This window comes from Procambarus clarkii, chromosome 43, assembly GCF_040958095.1.
Source record: "Procambarus clarkii isolate CNS0578487 chromosome 43, FALCON_Pclarkii_2.0, whole genome shotgun sequence".
Lineage (NCBI taxonomy): Eukaryota > Metazoa > Arthropoda > Malacostraca > Decapoda > Cambaridae > Procambarus > Procambarus clarkii.
In genome coordinates, this window is record NC_091192.1 from 9,053,042 (window position 1) to 9,068,182 (window position 15,141).

General features: G+C 44.7%; 1 protein-coding gene across 6 annotated transcripts in view; it reads left to right on the top strand.

The window, feature by feature from the left end:
- Positions 1–15,141, top strand: part of LOC123755727 (F-box/LRR-repeat protein 7) — a 107,445-nt gene that overhangs the window by 72,823 nt on the left and 19,481 nt on the right. For all 6 annotated transcript variants that reach the window (XR_011221968.1, XR_011221969.1, XM_045738469.2 and 3 more), the window contains one exon: positions 14,488–14,588. Coding sequence is in view for 4 of the 6 variants with exons in the window: in XM_045738469.2 (XP_045594425.1) it covers positions 14,488–14,588 (101 nt within the window). In the remaining 2 variants the exon portion in view is untranslated. The remainder of the gene's footprint in view (positions 1–14,487; positions 14,589–15,141) is intronic.

Sequence of the window (15,141 nt, forward strand, 5' to 3'; positions counted from 1 at the left end):
TCGGAGGACTGTTGTCTCCGGTCTGGCTTCTTTTGGGGCCGGGTGCTTGGATGGTGGCCCTGGACCTCCAGGTCAATTCTTGGCATGGTCTTCTCCAGTTTTCCAGGACTGGCACAGTTGGTGGTGGGGCTTCAGGCTTGCCGCTTTGTTGCTTTCCCCTAGTTTGTAATTGGCACTTAGTGTATTTACGCATTTTTACCGCATCCTGGTGCCCTGTCCGAGTCTGCTTGGGACTTGGTGTCTGGCCTACCTTGACGACTGGCTGGTGTGGGCTCCCAGTCGGTCCGCTTGTCTGCTCGCCAGGGGTGTGGTTCTTTCCAGATTGCCGGGTTTGGTTTCCTGGTGATCAAGAGGTCGTTCCACCTGGTTCCGTCCCGGGTTCAGACCTGGCTGGGTCTTGTTTAGGGCTCTTGGGCGGCTCCTTGTCCTTCCCTCCGGAAGCGGCTGTGGTCCCGCCTTCGGCTGTTCATGAGGGGGTTCCGGGTTGCTCGGCGGTTGCTCGAGCAGTTGTGCGGGAGTATGAACTTAGATGTGCTGGTCTGCCCGCAGGGTCGGGTTTGGCTTTGGCGTCTGTTTGGTTCCTTCGGAGACTCCCCTTCCTCCTCTCTTGCAATCGTTGAGTTCGTTCCTCCAGGGATCTTGTGTTAGGGCTGCGTCACCAGTTTCCTCTTTGGGGTTTTCGGGGTTCCGTGCCTTGGTACCTCCCAGAGCCTTCACTCTGTGTTCACGGATGGGTCATCTCTTGGCTGGGGCTTTGTGACCAGTGCTCACCAGGTCGGTCAGGGATGGTGGGGTCTGTCCATCCGTCGGGCTCGCAGCACAGTTCGGGAGTTCGTGGCTGTCTGGTTTGCGCTTCGGAGGGTTCCGGTTACTCGGTGCTTTACCATTTGGCTCCATTCGGACTGTTCTCTGGCGGTTCTTTGCCAGAACCACAGGGTTTCTCTTGGGTGTTGGCCTTTGGGCTTGGTCCCTTCGAGTGGCTCGTTTGCTGGATTCTCGGGGTTTGGCTAACCCATGAGGTTCATGTCCGGGGTGTGTCCTACGTCCTGGCGGACAGCCTGTCTCGGTTCATTCCTCTGTTCGCAGATTAGCCAGTCGTCGCCGACTCATTTCGTTGGCTCTTCCAGACGTATGAACTCCTGGCCATGGACGTCTTCGAGTCGGCGTGGTCTAGGCGTCGCCTATTCTATGTGGCACCCTTACCCACCTGCGAGGTGTTCACAGTGGATGCCTTTTGGCAGGACTGGTCGAGGTGGGAGATAACTGTTCCTCTTCTCCTTGTTGTTGCTGTTGCTTCTCCCAGCTGTTGCTTCAGGTTTGTGGCTCGGTTGGAGCCCATTCCCAAGAGTAGTCCTCATGGTCCCTTGGTAGCCGGCCCAGCTTTATTTTCAGATGATGCTTGATAGGTGTCCGAACCCAGGGCGTTTTCCCGCGGCTCCACCTCATTCGGCAGGTCGGACCGGTCCTGTACGTGACTATGGTCCTTTCTCCTCGGCTCTTCGCATCTGGTATTTTGACGTGGGTATCACCATCTGTGGTGATCAGGTGGCTTTATTGATGGTGTCACCTGCGAGCTTCGTGTCGGCGACAGTATGATGATCCTGGTGTTGTGCACATTTTTCTTGCTCTTCGTAGGTCGTCTTCTCTTTCGCATCGGGTTGTCTTGATCTTTTTTGGGTTTTCGGGACTACCGTTATTTAATGTTTCTTACTGTCGCCTCGTTTTGTGCGGCGCTGGCGGAGCCGCTCCGAGTTGTGTTCAGGGTGGACATCACTTCTGCCCCGTTCAGTACGCTTTCTTGTGTTTTGTTTCACCTCCGGCCTGCACAAGCATCGCCTGAGCTGTCCTGGTCCTTGATCAGGGTTCCCTTTTATCTTCTCAGTTTGTGGTAGCTCCTTCGGTTCAGGTTTCTGCTCTTTGGTACTGGTGGTAGGTTTGTACGTTTGCAGCCTTTCTCCATCCTTCTTGCAATGGTCGAGACGGCTGCTTACCAAGGGGGGGGGGGTTCCTTGGGTTATCGATGCTTGATTAGTTCAGCCGGGGGGTGCGTCCTGTGTTGTCCGGTTGCTCTTTTTTGCCGTGCTTGCGTACCGTGATTGGGGATGCAGTGCTGATCAAGTTCCCCTCGTTCCCTGTTTCAGGGCTCGGGTCTCCCAGGTCGTCTGCAGAGTTTTTAGGTCTTTCAACCTGCGGTCTGTCCTTGTGCCCGTGCTGTTCGGACGTTTGCAGCTTTCGCTGCTGTGTTGGTGACGTCTAGGGCTCATTTCGGGCGCAAGGATTTGAGGGTCGCACAGGTTCCTGGCCACTCGATCTTTATGCGCTCGTCTGCTCCTGTGCATTCTTGTTGCCTTGTGTTGCCTTGGGTCGCAGGTTATAGCCTGTTGTCTCTGCTTCGCGTTGCGGAGTTTGTGGCGACCACCTTCCGGGTCAGCCTTTCTTTTTCCTTCTCTTTGGATGTGAAGCTCCAGGGAGCCGTAGGGGCTCCCCACAGAAAACCAGTGTTGAATGTAATGAAATGCCATTTTCTGAGTGAGCCTTGGAGGCTCCCTAGCAACCCCCCCCCCCTGGTTGAAGCTTAGCTTCTGAACTGATGCTAGGCAGCCGGCGCAGTGAGGTCGGGGCTCCTCCCTCCCCCTCTCGGGATGGGCTGCGCAGATGATCGGCGCGGCAGTAAAGTGTGATGTTTGCTCGTTTCCTTGGGGATTGTAGGGAGTTTCTACCTCTGTTTTTTTTTTTTTTTTTTTTTTGTTTGTTTTAGTTTTTGCCATGTGGGGTTTTTGTTATGCCTACCTTTCTGGGTGCCTAATCCCGGTCGATGGCAGATAAGGAAAACCCCAACCACAAAGGGATTTTCCAGGGCCATTGCTCCCTGAAACCTCTCTGAAGGGGCCAGGTTCTGGCGCTGGTCCCTGGTAGGTCTGAACTCCTTAGCTAATGTCCCGGTCTAATATTACATACATTAGCCCGATAAGCTCCAAGGAGCCTCCGGGGCTCGCCCAGAAAATGGCGTTTCATTACATTCAACGCTGGTTTTTTTTTTGCACCTTTATTTCCTTAGCTTGAATATATGACCTCTTGTTCTTGAAGTTGCAGGTTTAAAGAATTAATTTGTCAATGTTATTAATTCTTGTTAATATTTTGTACGTAGTAATCATATTGCCTCTTTTTTCCTATCGTCTAGTTTTGGCATACTTAGCGTGTCTAGCCTTTCCTAGTGGGTGTAATTTTTTAGTCCTGAAAGCCATTTAGTAGCATGTCTTTGCAACTTTTTCAGTTTTAATGATGTGCTCCTTGAGACATGAGCACAATACAATCACTGCATATTCCAATTTTGGTCTCAATAAGTCATACAGTCCTTTTAATATTTCACCATCCTCACGCTTGAGTAATCCCTAAGTTGGAAAACGTAGCTTATGATCCTCACAACAGAGGACCTTTGTGTTTCTCTGTTGAATAAACTATTCAGACCTGCCTTTTAGAATGCTTCATTTAGCTGAATTTTTAATGCCTTTTTACATAAATTGTAGGCTGTGTGCATACAGCCTACAAGTATTTTGCACAGCAGTGTGCAAAATTTTCATTCCCCATTCCATAACATGGCATTTATTCACAATTAATTCTGTATGCAAAGTGTTGCTCCATACTTATTTTGTCAAGGACATCATGAAGGGCATGCCAGTCATGTCTCTTATCTTCCCTAGTAGCTTAGCATCATCAGCAAACATGTTCATATAGTTCTGTATTCCTCCTTGTTGCTCTGTGCAACCAGTCTCAAATCCAAGAGGAGGAGAATTCACCAAATTCAATTTCAATTTCAGTAACAAATAAACCAAGCCCTCACAGAAATATGCTGGGAAAGAAAGCTAGATAATGCAAACTTGAACCAGTTCTATGAGAAAATAGGCACAGTAGCACTAGAAATATGTGCAAGTCACATACCACTAAGGAGAAAGAGAAAGATGCAAGCTGGTACGAAAACGGCATTCCACCTTTAAGTGACAAAAGCAAATTGCAGAATTTCTTGAATGCTCCATTATTTCTAGAATGACAAAGGTGGCAGCTACTTTGTCAAATAGTAATGATTGAGCAGAAGTTGCAAGAATAAAATCCAGGAAAGGCAAAGACGACAAAAGACTATAAGCAAAATAGAGAGGAATCCAAAATACTTTATCCTATGAAAAAGCTAGAGCAAAAACTACAACCTGCATTGGGCTGTTGCACAAGGGTGAGGAAATCTTCACAGATGATGGCAGAGAATTTAGTGAAATACCGAGGCTACAGTGCTTAACCACAGGTACAGTAGGATATAGGTTTTGGTGAACCCCTAAACACATTACAAATTAATAATCCAAACAAATTCTTTGAGTGTGACAATATCTTGAACAATATATCAGATGTTACCCTAACACTACTGACTTTGAAGTAGCCATTGACAGCATGCCTATGCACCATGCCTAGATGTTTGGAATCCTATATTCATAAAGAATTGGAAAAAAAAACATTATGCCAGACAGACCCTTAACATCTTTTGGAGAGAGTCTAGGTGCAGGTGTTATCCGTGTCGTACCTAAAACAGTGGAGAAATGTTCAATAGGTCACATAAAATAATGCGATGTTTAATGAGGATAAGTTCCAATTACTGTGCTATGGAAAAAACTGAAAATGTCAAAGCAGAAATCACATATAAACCAGTCAAACCACACTATTGAAAGAAAAGCTATGTAAAAGATTTAGGAGTAATCATGTCAAGACCTTTTAAAGAACACAATAAAGTTATGTCACAACTGCAAGAAAAATAACAGGTTGGTTCTGTCATTTCTGACAGGTTGGAACCTTCTAAACCAGAGATGCCATGCTAATGATATTTTTAAATACATTAGTGCTCACTAGACTGGAATATTGTTGCACAGTCCCATTCAAAGCTGAAGAAATGACCTGGAGAGCATATAAAGACCTTTTACTACTAGAATCCACTCAATAAAGCATCTAAATTATTGGGGGGTGCCTCAACATTTTACATCTGTATTCCCTAGAGCACAGGTGGGAGACACAATAATTTACACTTGGAAAACATTAGGACTGGCTCCAAATCTGCACACAGAAATAACACCACAAGAGACCAGAATGCATGGCAGGATGTGCAAAACTGTGGGTGCCTTTTGTACCCACTGAAAAGCAGAGGTGCAAGAGGCATGCCAAGAGAGAACTCGATCAACATCAAAAGAATTTTAAACAGTATCCTTATACGTATAGGGTATAACTGGCCAACTTCTCGCAGTGTTCAAAAGAGAACTTGACGAGCACCTTCAGAGGATACCTGATCAACTACGTTGTGAATCATACATCAGGCTGCGAGCAGCTGCATTTGATTAGATGAGCAACCTGAAGGTCTGGTCAGAGACCAGGTTGCGGGGACGTTGATCCTCTATACTGCCAAAAGGTAGGTTGGTGCATTCGATGTCTATACTACCTGGGCTCCGTTGCACAAGCTGTCTCATGCATTGTTTCATCACCATCCTGCTCATGCGCTGCCTGAGCCTGCTTTTTCTCTTGACTTAATTTTCTCTTTTTGTCTTTCTCCCTCCTTTAGTTTCTTTCTCTGGCTCTGTTTATGGTGCCCCTTCAGGCCATGATTTAGTTTTTTCGTTGCCCTGTCTTCTGGTTGTATAGTGGAGGAGCTTCATGTGCTCTCCTTATGATGCGGAGGTTTTGTTCACTTTGTCCTGGTGGATGGTTTGTTCATTTGCAGCTAGCTGCTTTCCTGGCAAATAATGAGTTGGTTAGCTTCCGGAGGAGTTCATTGATTATTGATGTTTGGTTGGTTTGGCCGGGGGTGAATGTGTTTCCAGTGTCAGCTTTCTACCACTACCTTCGTGCCACCGAGTGTGCCTCGGTAGATGCTTTTTGGATTCATGTCATCTTGGCACCATGTTCCAAGGCCGATATAACCCAGGTTGCCTGCAGTGTAAAGATGCACTTTCTATCATGTTGCCAGTGATAGGAAGTATTTCTCTATCAGTGTTCAGGAACATGTTCTGGGCTGATGATGAGTTACAATAATGTGGCTGAAAATATGATGGCCAAACTACATATCAGAAGATTAAGAAAAAATGAACTTTTATTTTGTCATTGCACACAACTTGATAAAATCACTGAGGCATTAGAAGAAAAACAGAATGCAGATGTTGTATACACAGATTTTGCAAAGGCATTCGACAGATGTGACCATGGAGTGATAGCACACAAAATGAGGTCAATGGGAATAACTGGTAAAGTAGGACGCTGGGTACTCGATTTCCTGTCGAACAGAACAGATTAAGTCAGTAAAATAAAATAAAATAAAATAAAATAAAATAGTCCAAGTGCAGTTAAAAGCTCTGTACCTCAAGGTACTGTCCTTGCATCACTGCTGTTCCTTGTTCTCATATCAGATATAGACAAAAATACAAGTCACAGCTTCGTGTCATCCTTTGCAGATGACACAAAAATCAGCATGAAAATTACCTCTGCTGAAGACATTGAAAAACTACAGGCAGATTATTAACAAAATTTTTTGATTGGGCAGCAGAAAATAACATGTTTAACAGTGATAAATTCCTGGTACTCAGGTATGGCAAAAATGAAGATCTGAAACATAATACAGGGTACAAAACACACTCTAATCTGACCATAGTAGGAAAACTGCATGTCAGGATTTGGGAATAATGATGTCCGACGACCTAACGTTTAGGGAGCATAACCAAGCAAATATTGCGTCAGCCAGAAAAATGATTGGATGGATTACGAGTACCTTCAAATCTAGGGATCCCATCACAATGGTTGTACTCTTAGTCATTTGTCTTGTCGTGTCTTGAGTACTGATTAGTACTCACTTCCCCCTTCAGAGCAGGAGAGATTGCTGAAATAGAGGGAATACAGAGAACATATACGGCACACATTGACGCAATAAAGCACCAAAATTATTGGGATCGTCTCAAAGCTCTCAAAGTGTACTCGCTAGAAAGGAGACGAGAGATACCAAATAATATACACATGGAAAATACTGAAGGGCCAGGTCCCGAATTGCACATAAAATGCGTTCAAAAGGAATTGCCGGAAAAATAGGCAGATGGCTCTACGATTTCCTGACTAACAGAACCCAATGTGTAATAGTCAACAAAATATAATCCAGCCCGTCAACCGTGAAGAGCTCAGTCCCCCAGGGTACTGTGCTTGCTCCAATACTTTTTCTTATCCTCATATTGGATATAGACAAGGACACAATCTATAGTACTGTATCATCCTTTGCAGATGACACTAGGATCTTCATGAGAGTAGACAACATAGGACATGATAAACCTCCAATCAGATGTAAATCAGGTCTTTCTATGGGCTACAGAAAATAATATGGTGTTTAACGAAGCTAAGTTCCAGCTCATGCTCTATGGAAAATATAAAAACAGAAACCATGTATAAAACAGTCAAATCATACCATTGAACGAAAAGGCAATGTAAAACCTTGTAAAAGATTTTGGTGTACTCATGTCAGAAGATCTTACTTTCAAAGAACACAATAAAGTAGCCGTCACAACTGCAAGAAAATGACAGATTGGATAACAAGAACCTTTCACACTGGAGATGCTATACCGATGATGATACTTTTCAAGACGCTTGTGCTCTCTAGAGTGGAATACTGTTGCACAATAACAGTCCCTTTCAAAGCTGGAGAAATTGCTGGCCTGGAGAGCATGCAGAGATTTTTCACTGCTAAAATCCACTCTGTAAAAACATCTAAACTACTGGGACCGACTAAAAAGCCTAAATCTGTATTCTCTTGAGCGCAGGCGGGAGAGATACATAATAATGTACAGTATACAATACGTGGAAAATATTGGAAGGGCTGGTCCCAAACCTGCACACAGAAGTAACACCACACGAAACCAGAAGGCATGGCAGGATGTGCAGAATACCCCCGTTGAAGAGCAGAGGTGCAACAGGTACTCTGAGAGAGAACTCTATCAACATCAGAGGCTCGAGACTGTTCAACACGCTTCCACTACACATAAGGGGCATAAATGGCCGACCCCTCAGTGTTCGAGAGAACTGGATAAGCACCTCCAAAGGATACCTGATCAACCAGGCTGTGATTCATGTGTCAGGCTGCGAGCAGCCGCGTCAAACAGCCTGGTTGACCAGTCCAGCAACGAGGAGGCCTGGTTGATGACCAGGCCGCGAGGACACTAAGCCCCGGAACAACTCCAAAGTAACTCGAAGGTAGCCCCATCTCCCCCCCAGCCATTTAGGGAGAGGCAGCTTGTGGTCAGCCAGCATCACCACCCTCAGTTCTATGGTAGATCTAGCTTCAGGGAGCCACATGGTGCTAAACCCCCATCCCCACCCCACTCTACTCATAGCTAGGTAAATGACTTCAATTTGTGAAAGCCCTGTTTGTTCCCTCCCTCTCTAGGTCTAGGTCTTAGGGGGGGGGGGTATATCTACCATAGAACTGAGGGTGGTGATGCTGGCTGACCACAAGCTGCCTCTCCCTAAATGGCTGGGGGGGAGATGGAGTGAACGAGCTTGAGCTAGTTTGGGGAGATATGATTAGTTGTTTACATAGCTGGAGTTCTTTTGTCAGTTTGATGGCGAGATCTCTAGTTTAGCTAGCAGTGGTCTTTTTTGTCTTGTTGATTTGTTGGTTGATTTCACAGTAGTTGCAAAAATAAATAAATGCCACTGCTCCCTGTGCTTCTGTGTGGGAGGCCTGGTTCTGGCCTTGGTTTCTTGGTAGGCCTATTGAATTCCACAGCTGAGGCAACCTAATAGATGATACACTGTATCATAGTGTATGACATGTTAAACAAGATATGAGGATGATGGAAGGGGATGTTTCCTCCATGCTGGATTTGATACTTACCAGGAAAGAGGAAGAGATATTTGACATTCAGTACCTCCCTCCCTTGGGTAAAAGTGACCATGTCTTTTTGGGAATAAAGTATGCAATGTGTCTTAATCTGGAAGAAAATGAGGCTGAAGCAGTTGAAAAAGCCTGATTTTAGGAGAGGTCATTATGGAGAACTCGGACATTTCTTTCAGGAATTTGACTGGAAAGACTTGCTGTTAAGACATGAAGTAAATGAGATGTATGTCAAGTTTTGTGAAATATATGATTAAGGCACCAAAAAAAAAATTATACCAAAGCAGAGATGCAGAACTAGGAAACAGGATTGGTTCAACAGAAAGTATGAGAGGGCCAGAGACCAAACAACAACAATGGAGTCAATACAGGAAGAGGCCAAACCCCCAAACATACCAGCGATACAAAGATGCGAGAAACAACTACACAGCAGTGGGGAGAGAGGCAGAAAAATTTTTGAAAAAGGGATTGCGGACAAATGAAAAAACAGAACCAGGTCTATTCTATAAATTCATAAACAACAAATTGCAGGTAATTGCCTGTTGTTCAGGCATTCAGAGGTTGAAAATGGGAAATAGATTCAGGGAAAATGAAAAGGAAATGTGCGAAACATTAAACGAAAAGCTCCAAAGTGTGTTTGTACAAAATGAAATCTTCAGGGAACCAGACACATTCCAAAGAACCAGACAAGAATTCCAAAGAACATTGAGCACATAGAGGTGTCTGGAGATGAAGTGGGGAAAAAATCCTCATGGAGCTCAGAAAGAACAAAGCAGTTGGTCCAGATGGAGTTTCACTATGGGTTCTGAGAGAATATGCACCCGAGGTCAGCATTCCACTTCAACTAATTTTCCAGGCATCCCTGTACTCACCAAATTGTGCTTGCGGGGGTTGAGCTATGACTCGTTGGTTCCGCCTCTCAATCGTCAATCAACAGGTACTTAAGATTAAGATACTTAAGATGTTCATTGTCTACTTAAACGATCTACCAGATGGAATATAGAATTATATGAACACGTTTGCTGATGATGCTAAGATAATAGGGAAGATAAGAAACCTAGATGATTGTCATGCCCTTTAAGAAGACCTGGACAAAATAAGTATATGGAGCACCACTTGGCAAATGGAATTTAATGTGAATAAATGCCAAGTTATGGAATGTGGAACTGGAGAACAGAGACCCCACACAACCTATGAATTATGTGAGAAATCTTAAAGAATTCTGATAAAGAAAGGGATCTCGGGTTGGTTCTAGATAGAAAACTCACATTAAGAACATTGTGTGAGGAGCCTATGCTACACTTTCTAACTTCAGAATTGCTTTTAAATACATGGATGGAGAAATACAAAACAAGTTGTTCATGACTTTTGTTAGACCAAAGCTGAAATATGCAGCGGTTGTGTGAGGTGCCCATATCTTAAGAAGCACATCAACAAACTGGAAACGGTGCAAAGACATGCCACTAAGTGGCTCCCAGAACTGAAGGACAAGAGTTACGAGGAGAGGTCAGAAGCATTAAATATGCACAAATTAGAAGATTGAAGAAAAAGAGGCAATATGATCACTACGTACAAAATAGTAACAGGAATAGATATATTTGATTGGGAAGAATTCCCGAGACCCGGAACTTAAAGAACAAGAGGTCATAGATTTAAGCTAACGAAACAAAGCTGCCGGAGAAATATAAGAAAATGCACTTTTCACTTTTATAAACAAAGTAGTAGATGGTTGGAACAAGTTAGGTGAGGTGGAGGCCAAAGCCGTCGGTAATTTCAAAGCGTTTATATGACAGTGTGCTGGGAAGACGGGACACCACGAGTGTAGCTCTCATCCTGTAACTACACTTTGGTAATTACTTGGGTAATTACTGTCAGTGAGCTTCAGGGAGCTACCCCCCTCCCCGTTCAGCCCGTTGTTGTCGTGAGGGGGGCTCAGTGGGCGGCTGCCGGAGTGTGATGGGACAGTCCTCTGTCCTTCTGTAGCCTTGTACTCCTGCTGCTGTCCTCTCTAATTGTGCTGAATGACTTTTCCTTTTCCTTCTGTTTAGTTTTCTTCCCCCTCTTCTCCTATCTGCTTGTTGTTTCCTGCTGACCTTTTGCTTGTTTTGGTTCTTCCTTTGGACTACTTCTATTTTGATGCCCGGGTGCTTGAGGAGGCATACTCTTGCACCCGTAGAACTGTTGTACCCAACGTCTCGAGTGAGGGGAACATTTTATTGTCAATCCCCCTTTCGTCACTGAACCCGATTTCGACGGACTGACGGTTCTTAATGTGGCGTTTGTGGGGCGTATACTCACGACGCACCCCTAGGGGGCCCCGGCATGCTCGGCAATAGCTTCCTGTTGGGTGTCCTGCCTCTAATTGTGGCTCCATGGTGGGTATTGAGAGACATTCGTGGATGAATTTGTCACTCTACGTGTTTGTTGTTAAATGTTCCTCTTTTACCTTCTCAGGCTCGTGGGGTGGGCGACCAAGCCCCCGAGTCGGCCTGTATTGGAAGACCAGGCTCTGTAGCCCCCGCTGCGTTGGGCCCCGACCTTGCTCCTCCATTGACCGTCCTGACTTCTTCCCCCAGCTCCCCTCCCTCCTCTGTGGTTAGGTCGAGCCCCCAGTGGTGACCACTTCATCCCCTGGCACGGCTAAGTCTCTCGTTGTGACTACAGCACCTTTTAACCCCTCTCTCTCTGGGGGTTCTCAACGCCGTCCGCGCCCTGGCCGCACTCGCTCGATTCCTTCCTGTACTGATGCATATCAAGCCTTGTTTGGTCCCGCTTCATGGGCCAAATACTTTGATCTCCTCCCTCTTGATTCTGTGCCTCCTGACGATTTCTCCCTCCATTGGCATCTTGTTGATTCCGTGGATGCCTCTGTTACCTTCAACCCCACTCATCTCGGTACACGTGTCGTTGCTGCTCCTCAGGATGCAGCGTCCCGCTTGGCTGCCTTATCCTGCCTTGGCGAGATAAGGCAGGATAAATTCTTTGAGACCCTATTCGGGTCTCAAAGAACGCTCGGTTGAATGCCAGTGTTGGCACTATTCTCCTCCCGCCCCATGTTGCGACTGGTGTTCGGAATCTGCAGGACTGCCACGATGATAATTAGCATATCCTTGATGCCCAAGGCCATTCTGTCCTCCAGGTAGACCCGTTTACTCGTCCCCCTCGTGGTCGTCGCCGTCAACCCCTTCAGGTTGTGAAGATTACCTTTGATGGTAGGACCCTTCCACCCTCTGTCATTCTTGCTGGTGCCAGGTGCTCTGTCCAGGAGTACATTCCTTGTCCTAGGCTCTGTAACAAGTGCTGGAGGTTTGGGCATGGTGCCCTCTGCTGCTCTGGGACTGTCTGGACGGTCTGTCTTTTGTGTGGGGGCGAAGGTCACAATAAGTCGGAGTGCACTTCTCCCCAGCCTCGCTGCCTCAACTGCGGTGAGGCCCATCCTACCTTCTCCTGTGTGTGTATCCATTACAAGCTTGAGGCAGCCGTTCTCAACTTGAAGCACCAGGAGCGTTTATCTTTTCCTGAGGCTCACTCCATTTGTCCTTCACTTCCCATTCTTCTAATCAGTTTATTGGTTTTCCTTTATGTAACATATCACAGGCTTTCCAATCCCTGTCATATAGAAAAAATATTTTTGTTCTTAACACTTTCACACTTCTAATGCCCTTGGCGTTATAACTTTTTCTCTAGAGTCCGAGTTGGTGACGTAAGCGGCGTCCGCATTTTAAAATGTTAAAAATTTAAATTTTATCCCATCAATCTGGGAGTGGTTTTAAATTGATCGCCTTTAAATTGAGCACAATTTTATTCCCAAATGAATGATGTAACTCAAAAATTGATGTCAGAACTCTGGAAAGATTATAAATACTTTTTGGTTCAAATTTTAAAATATTTAAAATTCTATTTATTGTGCTATTATTATTGGACTAGTTTTTCAATGCACGCATTTAGATTGCGAGCAATTTGATACCAAAATGAAAGATGTAAAACGAAAATTGATTTCAGTTTATTTATTGCTTTATTGAAAGATTCCATTTATTGCTCTATTATTATGGGACTAGTTTTAAAATGCACACCTTTATACTGTGACCAATTTGATACAAAATGAAAGACGTAACACGAAAATTGATGCTATCAAACTGAATGCGTATACACGTTAGGTTGCAGGTGTGCCAATTGGTTTTCGTTCATGGGTAACTTCAGGCTTTGCTAAGGGGAGTCACGCCGGGTTTTTGGACAATTTATGCATATACACCTGCATGGAATTTAATTGAGAACACAATACCAAAACGAACGACATAGCACAAGAATTAAGGCAAGAAAACAAACGAGTATACACATTTTACCAAGTTTGTGCACGCATGGGGTAATTTTTGCCGACTTTAGGCTTTGTTGTGGGAAGTCGGGCTGGGCATTTACCTTGTATGCATATACACCTGTAGGGAATTCTAAACGAACGACGTAGCACGAGAATTAAGGTGAAAAAACTGAAACGAGTATACACATTTTGGTGTTGCCGCACATTCGCCCGCACTGCCTGGAGTAGTTCGTGCATACGCGTGGGGCGAACACTCCGCCCGCAAAAGGGTTAATCCCATTTATGTTTCTCTTCATCAAGGTTTAGTTTTAGCTTTTATGTTTTCCTTCGAGAGGTATCATTTTAATGATCCAAGTTTCCCATCCTCATCATTCTGCAAATTTCTGGTATTCTTAAGCAGTTCCAACAATTGGTTTCACTGCATTAAATACTGTATCACCTTTGAAAGATTCTTGTTGTGAGGCCTTCTCGTGAACCTACCATTTTCTCAATTATTTTTCCTCTTCTGCTTCTCTCTAGCTTAGATGGCATTTCCTTTTCTAAATACCAAAATTATGGACTTGCTTCTATTGGCTGTACTATATTTTGCACTAGTTTACTGTTGTTAACCCGTTCTTTTCTAATTGCTTGTCAAATGTCTGCTTCTTGTTGGTCATTTCTGGCTTTGAATTCCAAATGTACTTCATTGATCGTTTCTCTCATTTTAGAACTTGCACGTTTATTTCCTCTCTGCACTTCTCCAATCCCTTATTAACCTTTTTGAGCTGGCAATGAAGTTTCTCTTGGCATATACTTGTTTAAATGTGTTTGGACTAGCCTGGGATAGTCTGCAGGGTTACTCTAGTCGTTCTCCATATGAGCTTATTTCCCTGTTAATTTCTTCAAATTTGCCCATCTTGCCATTCACCTTGGCTCTAGGAGACACAAACCCTGGACCCCACGTGTGTGAGGCCCAAACTCTATTGACCGAGTTATTGAGTAGACTTAATAAAGTAATTTTAGCCATCCTGCCCCACCCCGCCCCACCCCACGCTGCCAGCCTGTTCCACCCCGCCAGCCTGCCCCACCCCGCCAGCCCCACCCCACGCTGCCAGCCCGCCCCGCCCCACGCTGCCAGCCCGCCCCGCCCCACCCCACGCTGCCAGCCCGCCCCCTCCCGCCCCACTCCCCAAATGTTAGAGAAAAATATATAGAGTTAAATTGGTTGACACTAAAGAGTTGTCCCACCAAAAACCACATAATGCTGCAGATATCAACGGCTTTTTTTTTTTTTCAGATGAATCGTTATATTCTGATGGGAGCTTTGATGATTTCTGGATGTATGGCTATGATAGTGACCATAGTCTTCCAGATGCACTGTTTTATGGCGATCATCTGGTACGTTGCATTAATTTGTTTGTACTTTTTTTTTTCATTCACCGTTTTTACTATTTTATTTTCACCGTTTTAACTATTTTTAACCTTGCTTCTTGGATTAATACAAGTATGCCCTATATTTGTGTGCATTCAAGCCCCCCCCCCTCATTCCATTTATATAACATTTTAAATTGTGTATGTTATATTGTGTAGTTGATAAAAAAATATTACCTTTCAGCAATCAATATGGTTTTTTGAGTAACACATTTACTTGCACTGTTCACCCTCTTATCATAAATGAGTACTTTTAACTCGTTTTAGTTGACTATCACACACGGAATCTAATGATCGCTGTTAATAATCAACTTGGTATGCACTGCCACCATCTTGTTCATTTATGCAAGCTTCAAGCAAAGCTTATGACACCCCGAGTTTAAATACTTCTTTCCCCTTTTCGTGTTAAGTGAGCTGGGCTCCTCCCCGGGGACGGTGGAGAGACCGAAGTAGATGTTTAAACACACGTTAGACATTTACGTAAACTATTTCTCGCCTGTGGGGGGGGGAGCCATTCTAA